Source organism: Panthera tigris, chromosome F2, assembly GCF_018350195.1.
Source record: "Panthera tigris isolate Pti1 chromosome F2, P.tigris_Pti1_mat1.1, whole genome shotgun sequence".
NCBI classification, from domain to species: domain Eukaryota; kingdom Metazoa; phylum Chordata; class Mammalia; order Carnivora; family Felidae; genus Panthera; species Panthera tigris.
The window spans coordinates 81,545,082-81,568,406 of record NC_056676.1 but is presented as its reverse complement, the minus strand read 5'-3'; the positions used below and the strand labels follow the sequence as shown (position 1 = coordinate 81,568,406).

General features: G+C 61.2%; 2 protein-coding genes across 13 annotated transcripts; both read right to left on the bottom strand.

The window, feature by feature from the left end:
• Positions 1 to 8,041, bottom strand: GLI4 (GLI family zinc finger 4). Of its 5 annotated transcripts, XM_042973637.1 has the most exons (5): positions 7,857 to 8,041; positions 6,466 to 6,627; positions 3,533 to 3,598; positions 3,021 to 3,140; positions 1 to 2,298 (listed from the first exon to the last, which is right to left on the bottom strand). In XM_042973637.1, the coding sequence occupies exons 2-5, from the start codon at positions 6,587 to 6,589 to the stop codon at positions 1,367 to 1,369; spliced, it is 1,242 nt and encodes a 413-aa protein (XP_042829571.1). In that variant the 5' UTR covers positions 6,590 to 6,627; positions 7,857 to 8,041; the 3' UTR covers positions 1 to 1,366. The 5 variants fall into 5 exon arrangements, with proteins under 5 accessions (XP_042829571.1, XP_042829567.1, XP_042829568.1 ...); XM_042973633.1 differs by lacking the exon at positions 7,857 to 8,041 and having other exon boundaries at positions 6,466 to 7,668; XM_042973634.1 differs by lacking the exon at positions 7,857 to 8,041 and having other exon boundaries at positions 3,036 to 3,140; positions 6,466 to 7,668.
• A 2,683-nt stretch (positions 8,042 to 10,724) lies between these two features.
• ZFP41 (ZFP41 zinc finger protein) lies at positions 10,725 to 23,043 on the bottom strand. 8 transcript variants are annotated; one of them, XM_042973641.1, is made up of 8 exons: positions 22,908 to 23,043; positions 21,873 to 22,102; positions 20,453 to 20,569; positions 18,282 to 19,899; positions 16,670 to 16,809; positions 13,815 to 14,126; positions 12,567 to 12,709; positions 10,725 to 12,192 (listed from the first exon to the last, which is right to left on the bottom strand). In XM_042973641.1, exon 4 carries the CDS (start codon positions 19,718 to 19,720, stop codon positions 19,124 to 19,126), a length of 597 nt encoding a protein of 198 aa, XP_042829575.1. In that variant the 5' UTR covers positions 19,721 to 19,899; positions 20,453 to 20,569; positions 21,873 to 22,102; positions 22,908 to 23,043; the 3' UTR covers positions 10,725 to 12,192; positions 12,567 to 12,709; positions 13,815 to 14,126; positions 16,670 to 16,809; positions 18,282 to 19,123. The 8 variants fall into 8 exon arrangements, with proteins under 8 accessions (XP_042829575.1, XP_042829577.1, XP_042829576.1 ...); XM_042973643.1 differs by lacking the exon at positions 20,453 to 20,569 and having other exon boundaries at positions 18,282 to 18,506; positions 18,857 to 19,899; XM_042973642.1 differs by lacking the exon at positions 20,453 to 20,569 and having other exon boundaries at positions 22,848 to 23,043.
• Positions 23,044 to 23,325: the final 282 nt, after the last annotated feature.

Genomic DNA, 23,325 nt, shown 5'->3' with positions numbered 1-23,325 from the left:
TGTGTCAACTTGACTAAGCCATGGGGTGCTTAGAAATTTGGTCAAACGTTATTCTGGGTATGTCTGTGAAGCTGTTTCTGGATGAGATCAACATTTCATTTAGTAGACTGAGTAAAACAGGCTGCCTCTCAGTGTGGGTGGGCCTCATTTAATCAGTTGAAAGACTGACTAGAACAAAAAGGTCCGGTTTGACTCATGCAGGCGCTGCCCCATCCAGTCCTTCTAGACAGGTGTGCAGGGCACAGGCGTCTGTGGGATAGTCTAGGGTGGTGTGGAGGACCGCCAGGCTCTGCTCTTGGGGGCTGCCTGCCGGGTCGGGTCCCGGTGCCGGTGTCCAAGTGCACTCTCCACGTAGAGGCTGCAGGATGACCCTTCCAGCGCTCGGCCTGATGCCACTGCTCCCCGGGACGCCCTGGGGTCTATGCGTGCAGGCTCTGCGGCCTGGTTGCTGGAGGGCAGAGGCCCCGCAAACCCTTGCGGTATTAGGGAAGGCAAGGTGCGAAGAAGGTCGCCGTCCCTCCTCTCTCAGGCCACAGCGCCACCAGCAGAGACGCCTCAGCTGATGTCCTGAGACTGACATCTACTCCTCTCCCCTAGAGCTGCTCTCACCTGGAGCGGGGGCGCATGGCGAGAGTCCAAAGTGCTTGGTGGCCACGGGGCCCTGGGAGTGGGGCCGAGAGAGGCGAGGCAGCCCAACCGCAGGGCCCTCAGGACAGGGTCCCGGCCGAAAGGCTTGGAGCTGGGGAGGTGAGGCTCGGAGTTGAGCTGGGGGAAGGGCCAGGCAGCCCCTGGGCGTGGGGACGGAGCGGGGTCGCGAGTGGTCAGGAGGGGGCAGGTGCCTGCTTCCCCACCCGGCCGAGCTCTGTCCCTACTGGAAGTCCGAAACCAAGGCCCGGCTGCCGCTGCAGAGGCCTAGGCCCGTCTGGAGGCGCACGGTCCGGGCCCCACCTTCTGGTGTCTGGAGCATTTGGCGCGTGGCTGCGGCTGCGGGAACCGACAGGAGGCACCCCGCCTGGGGCAGAGGCAGGGTGAGCCCCGACCTCGCCCGCCCCGCCTTGGCTCTCTCTGCGTCTGGAAACACCCGGCTGTGGCTCCAGGTCGGTCATGAGGCCTCCGGGCCCAGGTCAGTTAGGACCGCCGGGAGGTCCCAGGAGTCCAGACGCGGGACACTCCTCTCCAGGGACAGGCAGGGGCGACTCCTACTTCCGTCAATCAAAAAGAATTTATTCGGGCCACTCGGCCCGCGGGGCTGCCGGCGCCGAGCAGGACGGGGGCAGGAGGCGGGGGCCCTCTCTCCGGAGCCTCCCCCTCCATCGGGGGCCGCCCCGCCGCCCCCCACCCGGGGCCGCAGGCCGCCCGCCGCGCGCTACTCCCGGTAGTGCACCCGCTGGTGCTGGATGAGCTGCGAGCTCTGGCCGAAGGCCTTGCCGCAGGCGCCGCAGGCGAAGGGCTTCTCGCCCGTGTGGGTCCGCAGGTGCCGAAAGAAGTGCGAGCGGCCGCGGAAGGCCTTGCCGCAGTCGGGGCACTCGTACGGCTTCTCGCCCGTGTGGATGCGCTGGTGCTCGATGAGCACGGAGCTCCAGATGAAGGCCTTGCCGCACTGGCTGCAGGCGTACGGCTTCTCGCCCGTGTGCAGCCGCTGGTGCCGCACCAGGTTGGAGCTCTGGCTGAAGGCCTGGCCGCACTCGCCGCACTCGTAGGGCTTCTCACCGTTGTGGACGCGCAGGTGCTGCGTGAAGTGCGAGCTGTGGCTGAAGGCGCGGCCGCACTGGCCGCACTCGTACGGCTTCTCGCCCGTGTGGATGCGGTGGTGCTGGATGAAGCCCGACCAGCCGCGGAAGCGCTTGCCGCACTCGTGGCAGGCGTACGGCTTCTCGCCCGTGTGGATGCGTTGGTGCTTGAGCAGCAGCGACTTGTACTTGAAGCTCTTGCCGCAGGCCTCGCACCTGTGCGGCTTCCCGGCCCGCGGGCCGCCCTGCCGGACCCCGGGGCCCGGGCCCCTGCCGAAGCCGCCCTCCGGCTCGGCGGCCCGCTCGGGGTCCCCCTCGGTCCCGGAGGCTCCCTGCGGCGGCGGCGGCGGCGTCACGCGCCAGGTGCCCCTCTTCTGGGGGCAGGGCGCGGTCCCCGGCGGCTGGCCCGTGGGCCGCTCCGAGCTGGACTCCTGCCCAAAGCTGTCCCCACACTTGGGTCTACGGGGAAGGCTCCTCAGGGGCCCCCTGTCCTGGTGCACCTCCTCTTCAGGGTCGCGGGGGTGAGGAGAGGAGGGAGCCGGCTCCGGCTCCGGCTCCGCCTCGGAATCTGGAATCAGAAACGGAGAGCGGGATGGCACCAGCAGGGGGCGCCACAGTGCTGGGGACCAGGGCGAGGGCAGACCCAGAGTGAGGCAGCCAAGCCCCGCCCCCCCTCCCCAAAGTGCTGCCCAGGCTCCCGGCAGAAATGCGGGGTTCGCCCCCTCCCGAGGCTCCGCAGGCCCGTGCCCCTCCGGAGCACTTCCGGGGGCAGCCGTCTCCTGGCCCGGCTCCTCCACTCCCCTCTTGACACTGTGGCAGGGAGGGTCGGCTTCCCAGGGATCCAAGCTCTGAAGCCTCCGGCGTCTCCGGGGAGCTCAGTGTACGGGACAGAGCCCCCGAGGAGGCATTTTGCCGGCTTCACACGGGGTGGGGGGTGGCAAGGGGCTGAGGGACCAGAGCAGCGGACAAGTGGAGGCTGAGGGCACTACACACGGGAAAGAGGGGGCCCAGGGCGACACCCTGGCTGCTGGCAGGGGGACGGGAGCGCAGCTGAGCGGAAGACGCCGACCGACTATGGGCTCTGGACCGCACTCACAACCTGGGGAAACGTCAGCGACACGCCTGGACGGAACGGGGTAGAGGCCACTGGGGACAGAAGTGAACGCCGAGCCAGGGACAGGTGGGACCCAGTGTCCTGGCGGCGGCGGGCGCGGCAAAGAGCCTGGCACCGGGCAGCCGTGGGGAGACGCACCCGTGGGCAGGGCCCGGATCGGGGTTCTGCTCACCCACCCGGCCAGCAGGTACCTCGGCCGATCCGGACCTCCTCCACATCTCGGAGATCCAGGTGGGACCGCTCCTCCTTCTCCTGCGGTGGCTGGGAGAGCACCTCAGGGCTGCAGCCGGGGGAGTCTGGGGGCACAGGGGACGGGGCTCATCTCCCCCTCCTCTCCAATCTAGCCCAGGCCTCGATCAGCTGCCTGCAGGTGCCACTTGCTCCCGGGTGGTGCCCCCGTGGAGCTGGTGCTCTCCAAGAGCCATGTGGGTAGATGCTGCAGCCACGTGACACCCCTCTCCTGAGCGTGAGGGTCCCGAGGCACTGCTTGGTTGCTCTGGAGTAGGGGCAAGGGTGTGTGCCCTAACCAAAGCCGCCTGGGCCTTCCTGGGGTGCAACCGGCACGCGTTCCCCTCCCTGGGCCCCCAACTGCCCCCCACCCTCCGTGAAGGGCCCGGGCCCTGGCCGGGCTGCGTCCCACCAGGTGGACATGCTGGTTCCTGCTCATGGGGCCCCATACTGAACCAACCTCCCACGCTGCTCAGTGCTGTGTCCCCCGTCACCGGCCGCCTCTGGGGAGGCTGTGACACGGCACCTGCACCAGGGAGAGGCTTGCTCTACCTCAGCGGAGGCGGCCAGGCCTGGGGCCGGCCTTCTGGGGGTGGGGGGAAGGCTGTGGGTGGGGTTCTGGGGCCACGGAGCAACAGGAACTTTTCTAGAAGGAAGGGGTGCTCCTTGTTCATAAAATGGTACAGGAAGTCCATGCTCGGGTGTGGACGAGGGGAGGAGTGAGTGGGGTGGGGGGTAACCAGAGTTCAGGTCTCAGGTGTCCAAGCCAGGGGCCTGGTCTGGAAGGCCAGCCCCTGGCTGGGGGTGGGGGGTGGTGCTGCCTCTGCTACACAGGTCATCCCGCCCACCCTGGGGCCACGCGTCTTTCTCTGTCACTTGCTCCTGCCCACAGACTGCCCCTCCAGCTGCAGGGCTCCAGGCCATACCTTCCAGAACGCATTCTGGAAGCACAGCCTTGTGGCAGGCCCCTTGGCTGGTTCAGCACAGACCTGGCTCCTAATGTGTCTGTCCCGTTCTGCACCCCTCCTGCCCAGCTCCCTGCTCTGGAGGCACAGGGAGGGGCAGCCTCAGCGACTTTATGCCCACACCACCCCCAGGGGCCGGCCAAGTGCCCTGTGCGCATGTGGCTCCCTTCACCTGCTCTGGCGGACCAACGGCTTGCCGGACATCCTCACAGCCCACCAGCACTGTGCTCAGCTAGTTAGAAACTGGCTCTTGTGTAAGGAGGACGTGGGAGACTAATGGGATCCAGTCCCGGGGGGGGGGGTGTGGGGGGGGCGTGAGGGGCCCCAGGCTTCACAGGGTGGACCCCACCCCCAATGTGCTTTCTGGCCCACCTCACCAACTCCGGCCTGGGAGTTGGGAAGCTGGGGCTCCGTAAGTCCCAGCCCCCCTGGCTGGAGGGCCCTGGGCAGGTTCCTGAAATGCTGGGGTCTCTCCAGGGAAGACACTGGAACACCGAGGAACCGCCCCAACAGAAAAAATGAGCTCGAGACCGCGAGGGGTAGATCCTGCCCCGGGTAACCGATTGGTGGCGGGGCCCAGTTCTCGACGACGCTGGGTCAGTTTCCAGGAGGAGGGATGAAAGCATCGCCTCTCCTCCCTCCGCGCCCTCCGCCTCCAGCCACGCCCCCTCCAATGACCACACCCCTCAGCGCCTGCAAGGAGGGTCTGCTGGAGGCCCCGCCTCTCTCTTCTTTAGAGTCAACCCTGGTTCGTTCTCTGGCCGGCAGGCCCTGCCCACTTGCTCCTGGACAGTCCATGGAGCGCTGAGGCTGCTGTTTGCGGCCAACACTGCCTCTCACTGGGCAAAGTCCCAGGCACACAAGGCACTTGTATGTGATTCAGGGGGCCAAGCCGGGCCCCTCTGGGCTCTTGCTACCTGGAGACTGGACCAGGGGCAGCCCCAAGCCGCGTGGGCTCGAGGGCCTGCATCCTGGGCACCAGCCTTCTCATCCCGCAGAACCAATGTGGTCAGCATGGCTTCCAGGACAGCCCCGCCCCGGTCCCGCGTCCATGCCACTTAGGAGCTGTGAGCCGTGAGCCATGAGCCACGGCTTGCTGGGCCCGGTCCGGGGAGGGAGTTGAGGGCATGGGCTTGAGTCAGCCTGATGTGTTCTCAGTCCCACTGGCCTGTATTGGCTCCCGTCTGGGCCCCCATGTCCCTGTCCGGAACATGGGGATAGGTCCTGCCTTGCAGGCGGTGGTGAGGGTGGCGGGAAAACGTGGAGGTTAAGGGTGGGCCTCAGAGTCCTGACCGCACGGGGCAGGAGCACAGCCACGGGGGAGCCCCGGCCAAGGCCCTGAACCATCGTGCGGGGGGAGGCGGCCACCCCAGCGAAGGCCTGCGGCGCATGTGCTGGGTGCCGTCCCGGCTCCTTCTGCGCAGCACGTAGCTCCGTACCCACCCCACACCCCCAGTCCGGCCCACCCCAGGGATGGGCAGGGGCCAGGATGGCTCCTGGAACCGGGAACAGCGTGGGGCCAGCTAGGCGCTGCTGCCCTTTTGGCCTTGGACCAACCTGGGGGGTGAATGACACGTTCCCTAGCTGTGTGTGACCTCATGCCACCCCGTGACCTCTGTGGACCTCACTGTCCTCATCTGTTAATGGCCACCAGAGAGTGTGGTCACTGGACCTCGAGATGACCCACAGCCCTTGGCACAGAGCCTGGCATGTCTCAACCGTCATCCCATTGCTCACTGTGACGCTGAGACCCGATAAGGAGGGCTCCGGGCACGCGGCAAGCCATGCCCCAAGCCATGCCCCTGGGCTCAGTGCCCGCACACTAGGACAGAGGTGGGATGAAACGCATGCTGACCCCTGACCTGGCTGTCATCAGCTCATGTGTGTCCTGAGCTGTAAGGCCAGGCCTCCTGTGGAACATGGGCATGGACAGAACCCCAGGACTGAGCAGGAGCAAGACCCAGGGGGCACCGCATGCCACGGGGCATGGACACCCCCTCTCAGCACCGGCCGCCTCACTAGTCATTGGCTACTTCCGTGACTTTGATATCCCGAGACCCCGCCAGGAGGGTAGCACAAGGCTGGCAGCTGCATCCCTGCAGGTCCCTGGGGGCCCCAACCCAGACCAGCCGGCCCAGAACTCAGGGTGCTCTATTTTCTTGGTGTGGGAGCAAAGGCTCATAAAGGGAGACAAGCGGACACAGGGCCCTGCCTGCCCAACATGGTCCTGGGGGACTGTCCCCTAGGGAGCTGTTGCTCACAAGGCTCAGTCTCCGGCCTCAACCTCGGCTGCCCATGTCCCGACCCAAGTGCAAGGGTGCAGGAGCCCCAGCAGCCGTGAGCTGCCTTGTTTCTGGCCGCGCTGCCAGTGGTGCGTGGTGGGCGGGTGGTGCAGGGAGGTGGAGGGAGCACAGCGCAGGGTGAGTACCGTGTTGATGACCGTGGAGGTGAAGCCGGGCCTCGAGGCGGTGGGTTCCAGGTGTCCCTGGTGACGCAAGATTGACAGGGGACGGGACACGAGGGGGCTCCTGACCGTCCCCCAGGGTCGCCATCTTCCCCAAGGCCTGCTGAAGGTATGCACACCTGGGACCTGGGGAAATGAAAACCATGGCAGGATGACGGGGGCCGGAGGAGTGTGTGGAGGGTGGGGGCGATGCCAACTGCCGATGAGCCATGGGGAACGGGGGGCTCCTTCGCTGGCGGAGAGGGGCAAGGATGTCAAGAGGTGCCACGTGGGACCTGGGGTGAGAGGCAGCCGGGCCCCCGGTTCGTCTACCCCACCGCGGGGCGGCACCAGCACCTGTGTGGGGACCTGAGCCCTCATCCCGGCGATGGCCTCGATGTCCTCCCAGCCCACACCCTAAGGCACGCTGCACCTCCCTGAAAACCTCCCACGCTACAGCAGCGGGCTGCGCAGGAGGAGGAAGAGGGTGGGAAACTGAACTCTGCCTGCTGGAGCACAAACATTCTAGATTAAATCTTAACAACACAATTCCTGGGAGGAAAACCGTCCTCCTCAGACCCTGAAGGGCCCTCAGAGGCTGCAGGCTGCCAACCACATCTGGCTGCCCGAGCCTCCTCGGCGGTGGAAGGTACTCTGCTTTGATGTGGTTTGCAAGAGTGGTTCGGTCCCACGTGAGAAGAACTTTTCTTTCACACTGTGGTGGAGCAGGACTGCTTACTGGGATGTGAAGAGGGCATGGGAAGAACAAAAGTTAAAGTACATTAAGCAATGGTTGCAAACAGTATCTGCTTCGAGGAAGTGGGGAGGCAGCCCCAACAGGGCTCCTCAGCGGCGCCTGGGCCATCCCGGTCAGCCCCCGCCTCCCGGGCAGCCCTCGGTCCCTGGTGATGGGAAGGGTCACAGACACTCAGGGAAGTGGACATAAGCGGACACAGGGTGGGGCTGCAGGCATGACATCTGGGTGCAGGTCCCCACGCTCCTAACTCTCATCTTGTTACTCGGCTAACCTGCTGGGACTCGTCGGGACAGGGCACGCACCGCCCCCCCCTCCGCCCCGGGCCGCCTGCGCGGAGGTGGCGCTCACACAGGGACGCCCACCGGGACGCGAGCACAAACTCTGGGGCCACACTGCTGCAACCGACTGGAGGCGGAGGAGACAGAGATGCCCCGGCCAGCGGCTGACCTTCCCCGCCACCCCCCGCCCCCCCGCCCCCGCTCTCCTCCCGGCCTGGAGCCCGCGCCCCGCGGAGAAGGGCCCGCTCTCGGGGCGCTAGGCGGCGGAGCGCTGCCCGCCCCGGCTGAGGTCCGGCGCTCACACTCGCGACTGCGGACTTCTCGGAGCCTCCGTTCCCCACCTGCAAAGTGGGCACCGCGACGATCCCGTCGCCGGGGTTCCGGGGGCGCGGGGAGGCGCCCAGCAAGCGGACCCTCGCGATCGCCAGGGGCCAGTGAGCCCGCTGCGGCCCGCTACCCCGCGGAGGCCTCCGCTCCGGCTGGGCGGTCACCCGCGCCCCACGGGCCGAGCCCGGGCCACGGTCACGGCAGCGCGGGGACGCCCGGGGCGGGGCCCGCGGGGACGCCACGCGAGCGCGAGCGGGCGGCCGGGCCGAGCATCCCCGTCGCCGCCGCCGCCACCCGGCGCCCACTCACCTTCCGAGCGGGAGGCGGCCGCCCGCGCGCCGGCCGGAAGTGCGCCCTCGCCCCGCCCCGGCCTCGCGCGTGCACTTCCGGGACGCTCTGGGCTCCGGAGGACCGGCGCCTCCGTGGCGCGGGGGGGTGGCCCGGCTGACCCGGGCGGGACGGGCGCCCCCAGCCCCGCAGCGATCTCGCCGTCCCCGAGCCCTCCCGGCGGCAACAGCCCCTAGTCCACCGAAGAGCTGCACCCAAAGCATCCTCAGTGGCACCTCTTCCCTCGCGGTGTTCCTTCTGGACGGCCACCGGTTGCTGGGGAGCTGGCTGAAAACAGACTCTCCTTTTTTGGACTGTCTCAAGGGCCCCTCTAAACTGCCTACCACCAAAATGTTCCCAAACCCTAGGGCCTGAGGAGCGGCTGTTACAAAATTTCCCCAAACTTAACATGGAATTCTTCCTGCTGTTCCTCCGAAGTCTTTTTCAGCCCCGTTCTGATACATCCCCCCAAAGAAATTTAGGCGTCAGTCTCCTTCTTGTTAGGAAAAGCAAATAGCTGGAAACAGCTTCTGTGAACCAACCCAGCAGGGATGGACGTCCAGGCATTTGCTTGCCGCGCTGGCCCTGAGTCCCGGCGGGTGGACAGCATGAAGACAGGAAGGGAAGACCCACAGCCAGGGAGCCCCCAGCTGCAGGGATGCTCGGGGCGGAAGGAGGGGAGACCAAGCCCAAGCATCTGGACACTGGCCCCAGGCAGGAGAGAAGCTGGAAGACCAGGGGCTTGTGAAGGACTCGCTGTGTGTGTGTGTGTGTGTGTATATGGGGGCGGGGGGGGGGGGGGGGAGGGGGGAGACAGGCCGGTACCAGCCCGCAGCAAAACGTACTCCTGCCAAAACGTAGAAAGTGCGGACAGCTGCTGCCTGCTCCCAGCTCCGCCAGCCTCACTCCCCGCACATGCAGGGTTCCAGCCGCTAGGCCCTGTAAAAATCCCCTGCGGCGGCTCCCCTCCGCCTGATCTAATGCCAGGCCGTAGGGTATACCTGGGACAGGCCAGCTCCTGGCGTCAGTGGAACTCACATTCTAGTGCGTGTGGGAGAGAAACAACAAATTGGCAAACACACCCACACCACAGGTGTAAAAGCTTTAAGGAAGCACACAAGGGCTCTGTGGTCCAAGGAGAGCTCACCAAGGAAGTGACATCACGGGGGGGGGGGGGACGGAGGGAGGGAGAGAGTAGGGCAAGCTGGTCACACAAAGGCTGGAGGGAAGAGTATTCAAAGCAGAAGAGCACGTGAAAGGTCCTGAGACACGAGTGTCGCCAAAGGTTTGGAAGAGCCCAGGCAGGCTGGGAGCTGGATCAAGGTGGATGAGTAGTCTGGAAGCCACGATTAGGAACCAGGAGGTACCGAAGGTCCTGGGCAGGGAAATGAGATCTTAGGTGCATTTTAAGATTGGTTTGGGGCAGCAGGGAGGTGGGAGGAGACCGGTGGTTTAGATGGAGACCAGGCTGGGTAGGACCCGTGTTGGGGATCAAATTCTGACAGCACCTGCAGTTGGGTGGGGTGTGGGGCATGGCGACTCGGGGTTCAGTCCAGAGTATGGCCACAGGTCTGCTGAGATGGGTCGCTGGCCACAAGCCAAGTTCTGTTTTGGACGTGTGGCCCACGACACAGTGGTGGCTGGGGGCTCACCTCTCCCTGCTCCCCTCTCAGTCTGCCCCTCCTCCTCTCCTGGCCAGCCATGTGTGGCCCTGCTGGTTTAGCTTCAAAGTGGGGCAGGGCACACTCCTGTTCCCTAGGAGGATGGAGAGCTGCGGGGGGGAGGGGGGGGGTACTGCTACTGAGCCTTTGGGCCAATCACGCTTCCCACCTGCCTCTGCCCCACTTTCCGGGGACTCGGCCCCGGTCCTGCGGTCCCACCAGCCTCCTCAGCCCGAACAGCATCCTGTCGGTGTTCAGGTTTCTGCTCAAAGCTGCCTCACCTTGCTTTCCAGCCCATAAGCCTCGTCAACAGCCCTGTCTGTACCCCGGCCCATCGCCTGACTTCGGGTCTAACTCCAGTCTTGCCCTTGGCTGGGTCCTTTGCCACCAGGCATCCTGTGCTCTGCGGGGCGCTGGGCAGCTTCCCTGCCCCCACCCACATGTATAGCACCTCCCCTCAGCTGGGACAACCAAAAATGTCTCCAGATACTACCATATCCCCTTCTGGGGGCAGGACTGCCCTCGGGAGGATGGCTGTTCCATGCAAGGCAACGTGAATGAGGGCGTGGGGGGAGGGCCAGCCTGAGCTCTTCAGGACTTAGGGCCTGAAGGGGGTGATCCCAGGCGGGGCACCTCCCAGACCCCCTCCAGGGCTACGACCGCAGGCATCAGGCCACCAAGGAACGGGTAGTTTCCCAGAATCTGGGGCCGAGAAGACCGTGTCTATTGAGGGACACAGTATGTTGTCACACGAGGGGCCACTCTCCTGCTAAGTCCGCAAATCCTCCTCTGATTGACGCGTCAGTCTCTTACAAGTCTGGTGAATATGGGGCAGCGCCTCCCTGGGGAGTCTCGACTGCACCCCCAAACTGCAGGGAGATGAACGGGACCCAGTGAATGGGTCAGAACTGAGGTTTATTACAGGGAAACAGAGTATCCACAGGAAATAGGACACAGAAGCGTTCTGGGATGAATGGGAAGCAGCCGGCAAGGAGTGCAGAACCCAGGCAACGCCCTTCTGGATTAAGAGAGCGCGTGAAGTGTAGACCATAGGAACCAGGATAAAAACAAGACAGAACAGGTCTCCAGACGTCGAACACACTCACTGAGGACTGAAGGAAAGTTCAACAGACATGACTAGTTGGAAATTTACATTTCACGGGCCCACCAGCACCAGCTGTGCGAGCCTGTGTGCGGACAGTCCAGCGGCCACCTCGCCTGGCCACGTGTGGACAGGGCCACGCACCTCAGCAGCGGTGTAAGGAGAACCCCGGTACACCCAGCGCTCAAGCTCACCAGGAAACAAACACATGTTCATACCGGAAGGCCATGCGGGGAAGGCTGCAGTGACCTGTGCACATGGGCTGGGACAGGGGGCGTGTGGGGCCCCCAGCGCCGGATCCACGTGTGCACTGGGGCTGAAGCCCCCCAGGTACTCTCCCTGCAGGCCTCGGACACCCGCAGAGTCCCCGGGCAGCAGCGCCAGGCTGCCCCCGAGCTCTGCACCCTGGCAGGACTCTGGTCCCGGGGCCTGGGGGTGGGGGTGGGGGGGGGGACCACCAGCTCGTGGTCTGTGGAACAGGCGACTGGAGTCTGTGAGGACGACACCGGGAGACCACGAACTCTAAGCTCCCTGCACAGAGGTCCCCGAAGGCCTGGGCCGCCCCAGAGCAAAGCCATGTCCTCAGGCCACAGACCCGGAGCCTGGCCACCACTGTCCTGGCCACTCCGCCCTGAACTGGCCCTTTCTGGTCCCAATACTGTTTCCCTTCCCTTCCCTGGACGACCCCTCCACCCTGCTGAGAACCCTACCCCCGGTCCAGAGCACGTCCCAAGTGTCCCTGTGCCACAGGCTTCTGCCACGAGCACAGGACCACCTCCAGTCCTGCCTCGCTCTGTGGCGTGTCTGGGGGCGTAGCTCACTTGCAGGGGAAGGAATGACACTTTGGTGTCCAGACTAGGGATGGACACAAGAGGTCACTAGAAATCAAGCCCAGGTGACATCCCGGTGCCTACAGGCTCCCCAGGAAGGCAGGGGACCTGGCAGAGACCAGAGTCCGGAGCCACGGGTCAGCCCCCCGATCTGTGGGGAGAGGGAGCAGACCCCCCCCCCACACACACATGGCCCTCACTGCTCACTCTCCCACGGTGCTGGCTCCCACCTTCCCTCAGATTGAGGCCAGACGAGGCTGGGAGGGACAGTTGCTGGCCCAACTCATGGGATGCCAGTGGTAAGGACGATCGGTGTTGCGTCCCCGGGACATCCGCAGCCATCCCCGTGTCTGTTCCATTCGAAGGCCTCCATGGCGCCCCTGCTGTCGCAGAGCCCTCCATGCAGGGCAGGGCCCTCTAACTGCTCCTCCTGCAACGGGAACCATGCTCAGCGCCCCTCCCCCTACCCCAGCGCTTTCACACTTGGAAAAGGCCTTTCTCTGGGACTTTCCAGGAGCAGAGCGCTGGGAGTCCTGGACTTGCCTGCAGCGCAATCCTAGAAGGCCGGTGGTGTCAGGACTGGCCTCCTGGGGGGGTGGGGCCGGAGGGGTGAACTTTGTGGCCTTCCGGGTCCAGGTTCGGAACCAGGTGAAGGCACCCCCCGCCTCAGGGAGTTCGCCCGTGAACCCCTTCTCTCCACTCATTGGCAGGCATCTCCCAGTGTGGGTTTTCTGCCGCCAAGCTGCCCGTCCTGCCTGTGCCCCGTGTCCCCACCTGTCCCTTAGACGTTTTCTTTCTGCTCACCCCGGGGGTTTCCTCTCCTCTTCGGTACAGATCTCCATCCGTCCTCGGAGCTCGGGAATGACCGGAATTCTGTCAGGCCTGAGGTTCACGTTTAGGCGTATTGCATGAGGACCTTCTTGACTGGGGGTGATCTGCTCTCACAACTGGAAACGGACAAGGAAAACCTTCTGAACAAAGAAATGCAATTATTACCTGGTTCGTTGTCGGGAAGCCACAACTACCCAAGTAAGGAGCTGGCTTCCGTCACGTGGAAGCTGGTGTTCGCCAACGCCGTCAGGGGGATGGGCCCCAGACCTGGAAGGCGACAGAACCAGGGGAAAAGTGCTCCCTGTTTCTCAAAAAGCTAAGAAAGTTAGAAGATAAAATACAGTAAAACCTTGGGTTGTGAGGAACTTGTTCTGCAAGATGAGCCAACATTTCTAATAAATTTTAACTTGATAAATGAGCGATGTCTCGCAATAGGGTCACAAGTGGCACCGAACATCACTGGCCCAGGAGGCCCAGGCCCAGGACTGGCCCAGGAGGCCAGTCCTGATGATCACAACAGAGCCAATGGTTCTTCCCCCTCTCTCTCTCTGAGGGACTGTTACGAATGCAATGTCCCATTTCCGCGAAATCCTCAAAAGGAGGCGAAAGCGAGTGTCATTGGATAGGTTCCTTGTTAAAGCTGCACCAAAAGGGGCGCCTGGGTGGCTCAGTCGGTTAAGCATCCACCTTCGGCTCAGGTCACGATCTCATGGTTTGGGGGTTCAAGCCCCGCTTCGGGCTCTGTGCTGACAGCTCGGAGCCTGGAGCCTGCTTCGGATTCTGTGTCTCCCACTCTCTGCCCCTCCCGCGCTCATACTCTCTCTCAAAAATAAACAAACATTAAAAAACAAAAATTAAAAAAAATAAAGTGGCACAAAAAGAAAGATCCCATTGAGCCAATAGGTGGCAGTCGTCCTACACAGTAACCCTCCTCTGTCTTGTCTCCCTCACACCAGGCACAAAGGTTTTCAAAGGCAAGTGCAGGTTATTTTTCTATTTTGTATTATGTTACAGTATTGTAATCATTTTTATACCAATGTTTTTGGGCTGTGGAATCAATCATCTGAGTTTCCATCATTTCTTATGGGGACACTCGCTTTGGATTACATGCATGTTTTTGGAACAAGTTATGCTTGCAAACCAAGGTTTAACTGTGTCAAACACACGTAAACTTGCAGTGTATGTGATGTGGTGCGGGACAGAGCTCAGACACCCGCTTACCATCCACACGGCTCAGGAACTAGCTGCCACCCAAAAACCCGAGCCCACGTGGCCTCGCCTGCCCGAGGAGCCGTTCTTTCGTCTCTGTCTCGTTTTACTGCATTGATATTTCCAAACAACTTGCTGTTCAGTTCTGCGCTTTATAATAATGACCTCCTGTGACCGACTGACTTCGCTCAGCGTTCTGAGATGCGCAGGTGGTGGTGAGGGTCTGTCCACTGTCGATGCACATTTGAGTTATTTCCAACTTTTCTGACAGTCCGCGTGCTAAACGTCGCTGCACGTGGCTTTCTGGGCACCCACACATAAGTTCTGTAAGATATTTTAATAAGTGAAATTTCTACATGAGCACGACAGGGCACATCTTTAACTTGCTAGGACGGGCTATTTTTGCTGCCGAACGGATAGATAGCTTTTTAAAATTGCATATTGTTACCAGCACATCAAACCCAATGGGCTTCTGTCCCTGTGGTAAAATCGACATGGTGTTGATTACTTCAGCCGTTGGAAGCGCACGATTCAGCGGCATTAAGTACCCACGACGCTGTGTACCCACCACCGCGATCTACACCCCTAACCTGGTTACCCTGCCCGTCAGAAACGCTGCACCCGTGAAGGTCTCCCGTCCCCGCCCCTGGTAACCTCCACTCTGCTGTTCTGTCTGCGCGCCGCACAGCAGCCGGCAGGGCCACTGCTTCTCTGGCTTCTCTCACTCGGCACCGTTTCCGCAGTGTGGCGGCGGGCGTGGGGGCTCGTTCCTCTTTCGGCCGAGTAGCATTTCGTCGTGTGGCTACACCACATCTCGTGGATCTGTTCATCTGGTGGGACTCCCGGGGCATGTCCGCCGACAGCCACCGCGAACGACGCTGCCCCGCGCCTCCACGCACCTGCTTGATTCCGCATACACAGCTCAGTGAACTCCGCCGACCTTCAACGTGACAACGGGCTACACCCTCGCTGACGCCTTACCTGGGACTGTTGTCAGATGCCACGGAGACAGCAGCATCGCCTGCTATACGCCCAGGAGGGGTTTCCCATTCCAGGCCGTGCGCTCACGTTACTCCCGGCCTCGCTCCAGATGGCACCGAGGGGAAACCCCGAGGGCGGGGGGGGGGGGGGGGGGGGCACTGGCCACACGGAGCCCTAGGGCACAGCGCTGCTACAGTTTGGGGAGATATTCTGCATCGGCTTTAGAAAATTCTATTGTATTCCTTACTTGCGGATGTTGGATTTTGGCAAATATTTCTGCAGCTGTTAAGATAATAATATCTGTTATTGTGAGAAATGATAGCCGTTTTAAGCCACATTGGCCTTCCTGAAACAACCCGGTCTGGTCATGCTCCACGACGTTTCCCCGCCGCGCTGGACGTGGCCTGTCACTATTCCGTCCGGCAGCAGGGGGCGCTGGCTGTGGCGCTGACATCACGGCTCTACTAGCTCATAGAAGGTGAGCTGGTTCTTCTTTCCAGTGTCTGAGTCCACACAAGACTAGAATTTTCTGTTTCTTGAACTCACACTACCTGACTTGAATTCTTTGGGGACACACTCTGTGCAGCAGTGACAGGGTCTTTGGGCGGCGCCCTCTCGTGCTGGCTTCACCACCTGCCCTTTCTCCTAAAACCCGCCTCGTACGCGCTCACAGCCACTGGCTTGCTGCGCTGTCTTTTCCTCTGACGACCTGCTGTCACCTTCCCTCTGCATCCATAACAGTTTACCGGCTCCTTCCCTTTTCCTGGACGCTATTGTCACACGATGCCAGCTTTAACAATCCGTTTTTCCTTTTTAAAATTTTATTATAGAGAGAGTGCAAGGGGGATGGAGGGGCTGAGAGAGGGGGAGAAAGAGAGAGCGAGAGAGAGAGAGATGGGGAGGGAATTTCAAGCAGGTTCCACGCTCAGCACAGAGTCCGATGCGGGGCTCGATCCCACGCCCCTGGGACCAGGACCTGAGCTGAAATCAAGAGTCGGGCACTCAGCTGACCAAGCTGAGCCCAGAAGCCACAACAGTCCTTTCAAACACCCAACTTCTGCCTGTGTAATTCTCTCGACAGCCTCCACTCCCACTGGTTTTGATACTTTCGGGCGTGTTACTTGCCCCCTTCTGCTGCTGTTCTTATGAAGCCGGAGGCCCAGCCAGCCGACTCCTAGCTCGCCCGCTGGCGTCCCCATTGCTGGCTGCAGTGGCTCCCAGAGGTTCTGGCAGGTCCTGTTTCAGCGTCCTAGAGGCTGGAGGACTTTATAACTTTCATTATGTACTTTTTTTGAGTCAGGTTATTGAGAGGGTTTTTTCCCTAGGATATGAGTTTCTATGCGGGCTCTGTGCTGACAGCTCAGAGCCTGGAGCCTGTTTCAGATTCTGTGTCTCCCTCTCTCTCTGCCCCTCCCCTGTTCATGCTCTGTCTCTCTGTCTCAAAAATAAATAAACGTTAAAAAAAAAAATTTAAAAAACGTTTCCAAGTCTATTTTTTTAAGTGTTTTTCTGTTGTTGTTCTCCAGGCTGATGCTGTTGAAATCAGCCGCGGTCCTACCGGGAGGGGCCCCAAGGGCCAGCGGCACGGGCACCGCTCACGCGCGGGAGCTAACATCCACCTCGCTAAGAACACAACACGTGACGGGAAGCTCTACGCCCAACGTGGGCTGAACCCAGGACCCTGAGATGGAGAGCGGCACAATCTACCATCTACCGCCTGAGCCAGCCAGGCGCGCTAAGGGCTAACGTTCTCACAACAGTTAGGGGGCGCCGGCCCTGCTCATGCTCTGTCTCTCTCCTTCAAAATAAATAAAAACATTAAAAAAAAATTAAAAAAAAGAAATCAAAGCCAGAGAATCAGAGTATGTTTCTTTACGGACACCCACCTGCCTGCTGCTGGAGAGGCCGGGGCAAGCCTGCCGTCCTTGGGCTGTGGGGGCGCCTATCCGGCACGGCCAGGAGGAGGGGATTTGCCAGAATGGTCTCCACCTGTCGATTCCCCTTCTGGGGATCTGTCCTGCTGACCCTAAATGCAGACGAGATATTTATCTCAGCGTGATTTATAATGCCCTAAATCAGAAACAGCCTACGTGCCCTTCTTAGGAAACCGTTAACCCTTCTCGTCAACGCACCATTAGGCAGCGGTACAAGTCAGGTGTGCTAGTGGCTGCGGCCTTCAGGATAACAGAGAAAGCGGTGGTTTCGCTCCCTCGTACGTCATGTGTTGTAACGTACACGTTATGTAACGACACGTTACGTATTAACATACATATCCCGGAGTGTTATAATACCGTAGTAAATAAAAACCCAACTAAACTGAAGTGGCCTCAGACACCCTTGGACGTGCGTGGGCGCTGCCATGGCCATGGCTGACGTCCGTGTGTCCACACCCTGCCTTCCAGTACATCAAGATGGGCTCCCCCCCAAGAGTTTCTTTCCACCTTCTGCGCCCAGCTTCCCCTGCCAGCACCCAGTTCTGAAGGGCTGCGACATGCACCGACGGGTGGCCCTCACACACTTTCCATCCAGAACAGGCTCAAACTGGCTGCCGCCGGTCTCTGTAAATAAAGCTTCGCTGGCACACGTTCACGCCTGTGTTGTCTGTGAGTGAGGCCGCATGTCACAGCTGAGCTGAGTGCACACAGAGCCCGTGGGGCCCCACAGCCAAGCACAGTTACTATCCGGCCCTCAACAGAAAACACCGGCCGGCCTTGCTCTGGCTTCAGGACAGACCGACACTCAAGCGATTTGCTTCCTTGCTCTCAGCACACATACGTGTCTTACTTGTCTGTCTGTTTCTTTGAACTTGAGAGCGTACTCAAGGCATCATGACCCCGTGCCCCTGAAACCTTAGCGCACACCTTTTACAAGGACGACGTCTGAGATGGGCCACGAGCCACACCAACACGGGGAGCCTTGAAACCGAGGGCATTGCCGCCCAGTGGACAGCGTGGACACAGGTCTCACAGACGTCCCACGCGTGTCCTTTGCAGCTGCCCTTCCAGCCCAGGCTCAAACGCCGTGTCTCCCCTCTACACCCTGGTCCCACCAGGGGCGAGTGTGGGAGGGCCTGCTGCGTGGGGGGCTCAGCTCAGGCAGGGGCGTGTACAACATCATAGCACAAACACCTAACCTGGAGAAACCTTCCCTCCGCGAGCACCTGCGCTCTGGCGTCTGGGACCACCTGTCTGGGAAACGCGTCTGCATCCGAATTCAGGACCTTCCTCCAGGACAGAATCCCCATTTTGGGGGTCCAAATAGCTGCAAGTGTAGGTATCAACGTTTTCCTAGTAAAAAGCTGTATTACCGCCTGGCCGACAGTCACCTCACTCCCCCTGTGCTGTCAAGAAATTCTGGGACAAACCGCACCCCGCTCTGCAGAGCATGGAACCCCATCCAGACCATTCCTGGAGGAAAACGGAGGGTGGGCACAGCATGTGGACTTGGCCGGGGGAGAAGATGGAACTTGGAGGGCAGGCATTAAGAAGTGAAACTAACCTGGAGAGCTGATCCCCGGAGGGCAGGGCACACACACTGCCTCATGTCTGAAGACCCCCACGGCAGATGCAGGCTGGCTCGAAGCTGCCCTCACATCCTTGGGGCCCCCACCACGCGTCCAGGGCAGGAATCTCCCATGGTGGCGGCACCTAGGTCCTGAGTGGTCCATCTGGGTGAGTCGGGCTGCTCACCCGGGGTTGGGGGCTGGGCCAGGGGGTCCAGTTCCTGGGGATGCAGTGGGGGAAGGGGAAGCTGAGTCCCAGGACTGGTGCTCCAGCCCAAGGAGGGAAGCCAGACACAAACCACAGGACTGTCACCACGGCCAGCCGAGCGGGGACAGCAGGTGTCTGGTGCAGCGCCGTGGGGACCTGACCGCAGGCCTCCTGCCAGGCTGTGCGGGGATGGGCTCGGGACCCAGCAGGTCAGCAGTCTGCAGCCTGAAGTCTTCGAAGGAGCAGGTGAAAAGGCAGAGACCAGAGCGGGTGCCGCAGGGAGGCCGCAGGGGGAGGTGCCGGGCCGCTCGCAAGCTCCAGCTGTCCCTCCCGCCCAGACGGCCGTGACACAATCACACTCACCGTCTCTGGTGCCGCAGCTGCATGCGTCTCCCATGTTATCACGGTGTCTCGACCTGGAGATGGCCTGTACCCCGCTCCAGCGCGCGTGTACCGGCTGGGCTGACCGTCCCGCTGGTGGTGGGGACCCACAAGCACAGGTGCACTGAGCGCACAGCCCGCGGGCGCCCGGCCTCCATCAGACGTGGGATGGGGGACGGCGGGACAGGCCCGCCCTGGATGGTTCTCACGGGCGCGAACGCCGACTCTCGGCAGACGGCTTCCCCACGCTCAGTGCTTCTTCCGCGGGTGGCGTTTCCGATGGCGAATGAGACATGAGCTGTAGGCGAAGGCTTTCCCACATTCCTTGCATTCGTACGGCTTCTCCCCAGTGTGCGTTTTCTGATGTTTTAGGAGATTCGAACTGCAGTTAAAGGCCTTCCCACATTCACTGCATTTAAAGGGCTTCTCTCCGGTGTGGATTCTCTGGTGCTTGGTGACGTCAGAGCTGTGCCTGAACAGCTTCCCACACCGATCACATTTGAAGGGCTTCTCTCCAGTGTGAACCCGCTGGTGGCGGAGGTGGTCTGTCTTATGCTTAAAGATGCGTCCACACTCGCTGCACCCATAGGGCTTCTTTCTCTGAAAAGGGATGAACACGGGAACCCCCTCGAAGTCATCTTTAAACGAAGCATCGAAGGCATCAAATAAATGTTCCTCATCCTCAGGACTCGGGCCGGGTTCCTTGCCGTGCTTTTTTGCCAACGTGGACCTCTTGCTTGGCCTTTCCTCCCCAGACGACGCTTTCTCTCCTTTGGGTGTGTCCTTCAGTGAATGCACTTCCTCCTCTGGGGTCTGGGCCTTCCTTCCACCCACGGGCTTTTCCATGTCCTTTGTTCCCAGGAGGAGGGGCCACGGGAAGCCGGGAAGGGCTACTGGGGAAGGCCGGGCCGGATTCTCCACTTCTGCAGAAAGCTCGTTCTTTACACACAGCTTTTCATCTGTCTGAGCTCGTACCGAAGGCTCTGGAACGCAACGTCTGCACCAGAGAGAGACTCCACCGACCCCTGTGTTGGCGGAGAAGCCACACCAGGACTGTTAGATCGCACCAGCGTCTGGGAAGAGCACAGCTGGGGACTCTCGTGGCACAGAATCACTAAGGGACGGATGGGGGCGGGGCGCGCTGGGGAATTTGGCCCTTTCCCTTCCCCGCTTGTGTGTTCGTTCCCCTTGGACGTCTCCCGAGCCTCTCAAACTGGACGTGACCAAACGGGATGCTCACTCTAACCCTCTCCCTGGGGCGGTGCCTCCGGGCCTGTGTCTGGTAGGATCTGACGCGTACCACGACCAGCAATCCCATGTGGTCCCCAAGTCGGGAGTTTCCCCCACCATTTTCTCCCTCCCATCTCCACTTCCTGTATTTGGGACCAGACGATGTGCTTTGGGGGTTCTAGGCTAAGAGGTGGCACGTGCCTGTCAGTTCGAGCCCGGAGTCTGAGATGGATCAAACTTGGGGCTGGCTCCCTAGTGGGTGCCCTGCCCTCCCCCCCATGGTCTGTCTCCACAGAGCAGCCAGTGAACCCCCTACCCCGCGCCTGCCCCGGTGTCCCTCATACTTACAAGCCCTATACGCGCCTGACCGGGCCCATCCCTCGGCCCTCTCCTCACTCCCGTCCTCATGTCCAGCTTTCTTCAGACTCCTCGACCATACCCAGCGCTTCCCGCCTAAGTGTCGGGCTGATTCCAGAAACAGGCCAAGTGCAGGTTTTTGCGGGGCCGGCCCCTCACTTCATTCGGAGCTCTGCTCCAAGGGCCCTGCCCAGAGAGGCCTCCCGGACTCAACCAGTGCCTCAACCAGTGCCCCCCAATTCCCTCTTCCCTAACCCGGCCCCAGACTTCCTTGTAGCACTTCACCAGAGCGAACTCCTCCGAGAGCCAAAGCCCAGGCAACTATCACCCAGACCTTGCTCACGCTGTCATTTCTGAAACACCTGACGGACCCTGTCCCTAACTCCCTCTAACAGCATCCCAATTTCGCCACGAATTCAAACAGGGTTCCCACAGCCCAGGTGTTCGCAGAAGCAGCACCTGCACGTCTCATCTCGTTTGCTGCCATCCCTCTCCTGTCTCTTTTCTGTCTGTCTCATCCGTCAGCTTCCTGGACCTGCCTCTTCTCTCAGCGCTGATGGAATTCTAGCAAAATTCCAAAATTCCTTGACAGACTGCAGGCTCTTTAACTGTTGGTGGAAGATACTCCACGAGATTAAGGCCTTTTTTTTTTTTTTTAAAGGAAAAGCTCCAAAGGCAGGTCCTGTTTTAATTTTCCAATATTCCTTGCAGACCTTCCTTGTTAAGACCTTCTTAACAAAGGTATCTCATGACCTGTGACGACTACCCGTACCTACTAGGAGGCCCATAACCCTGACAAGCTGTCCTACCCCCAAATGGGATGCCCTACACGATAATACTCCAGGTGCTGTATTTTTCTTTGAAACTTCCTTTCCATCATCTACTTACCATCCTTTTAATCTGTGTGTCTATCCAACTCTGTGCGTGAAAACACAGGTTTTTTAAGTAAGCTCCATGCCCAACGTGGGGCTTGAACTCAACACCCCAAGATGCTCTACTAAGCCAGCCAGGCACCCCCAAGTGATGTATGTTTTAAGGCATAAATACTCTGAATTCTCTTTAAGCCTTTCCTCTTCTCCCCCATGCAGAGGCAATACATAAGACGACTGTAGAAACTTCCCATCCTGATAAGGAGTTTGAGAATCTAGTTTCTTCTAAATAAAAATGTTTAGGGGCGCCTGGGTGGCTCAGTAGGTTGAGCGTCCGACTTTGGTTCAGGTCACGATCTCGCGGTTCATGAGTTCGAGCCCTGAGACCGGCTGGCTGCTGTCAGCGCAGAAGCCGCTTCAGAATCTCTGTCTCCCTCTCTCTCTGCCCCTCCCCCGCTCATGCCCTCTCAAAGATAAACTTAAAAAACAACAACAAAAAGAAACACCCTAAGAACTAACATTAAAAAACAATGTTTACTTACACTTGATTGGGATTCAGGCCTATGTGGCCCCAAAGGCTCTACTGGAGGTAGCTTCTGGGAGGCTGTTCTGAGCATCAGGTGGGAGCCTGAATCGCAGGTAAAGGCAGCTCATCTGGGCTGGGGGGAGCATGTAGAAGTAAGAGGGGACCCCTGCTGGAGAGGGCAGGTGGACGGAGGGCAGAGGATCGCCGCACCAGGCAAGGAGGCTGGAGTCTAGCTTCAGTGGGAACCTGAAGAAAACCAAGAACCAACATGAAATGAAGACCCACCCAGCGGAGGGCCTGCGTGGGGTTTCTCTGTGCTCCGGTCTCCTGCCAGGACTGCCACCGGGGCAGCAGCTGCCCTGAGATGTGGCTACTTGCGGGCAAGGGTCATGGCTTTTTCACCCCCGAATCCCTGGTTACTGGGCAGGAGCCAGCACATGCCGGTGCCCAGGAAACATTCTAGATAATCGACTTGTCTGCCTCAGTCGAGCTGGCAGGTGCTTGAGGGCAGCAACGGTATTTACCCACTTCTCTAAGTGCACAGCACGCCAAGTTATTAAATAGTTAAAAACGGGGTAGACCAGAGGTTCTGGCCCCTCACTTCACAGGCCTGTGGACACGAGTGCCCGCTGCAGCCGCACAGACCACTCAATCCACCTGGCCGGAGCAGGGGCGCCGGGCCCAAGGGCTGGTGCCCGCCGCGCAACGTCGGGGCAGCTCTTTTACTCTCTGGGCCGGGCCCCTTGTGCCACAAAGCGTTGGGGAGCCACCGCAGCCGGGGCCCCCGGAAGCCCCGCTCACCCTGGCCCCGTCCCCCTGCCTTCAGAAGCCGGGGTCTCGGGGGGGGGGGGCGGGGGGTCTGCATCACTAGCGGGTCTGGGATCCAAGGGCAAACGTGCACCCCAACAGTCCGCTGGGCCCCCCGCGGGCCAGCAGCCACGAGCCGTGCCGAGGAGCGGGAAAGGGACCCCGAGGGGGCAGCACGACGCACTCCCGCCAACGACAGGGCCTCGCCAGCCAAGTGTGCAGGGCCCTGGGCCGCCGCCTTCACCTCGATCCGCACGGAGCTGGTCCTCGCCCTCCTCCCCGCGGCGCCCGGGAGCCCAGGGAACCCGCAATCCCCGGCTGGAGGACGGGGCGAGCGCGCCCGCCGCAAGGGGCCCGGGAACGACGTCTCCCGCGCCGGGCCCCGCCGCGCGCCAGTCTTCCCGCGCCGGGCGACCGGGGCCCGCCCGGCCCAGCAGCCGGCCTCGGCGCCGACCGGAAGAGCCCGCCCCTTCCGGCGCCGCTCTAGGAGGAGCCCCCCCCCCCCTCAGGCCTCTCAGTGGTACTCCGTGGACGGCCCCGCCCCCAGCTCCTGGTGCCCTTTCCTGGGAGGGCCTGCTCGCCCGCCCTCCGCGCCCGTCGGTGCTCTCACCTCTGCGCCCCCTCCCTCGCGCCTGCCCCTCCCTCACTCCATCCTCCCTCCC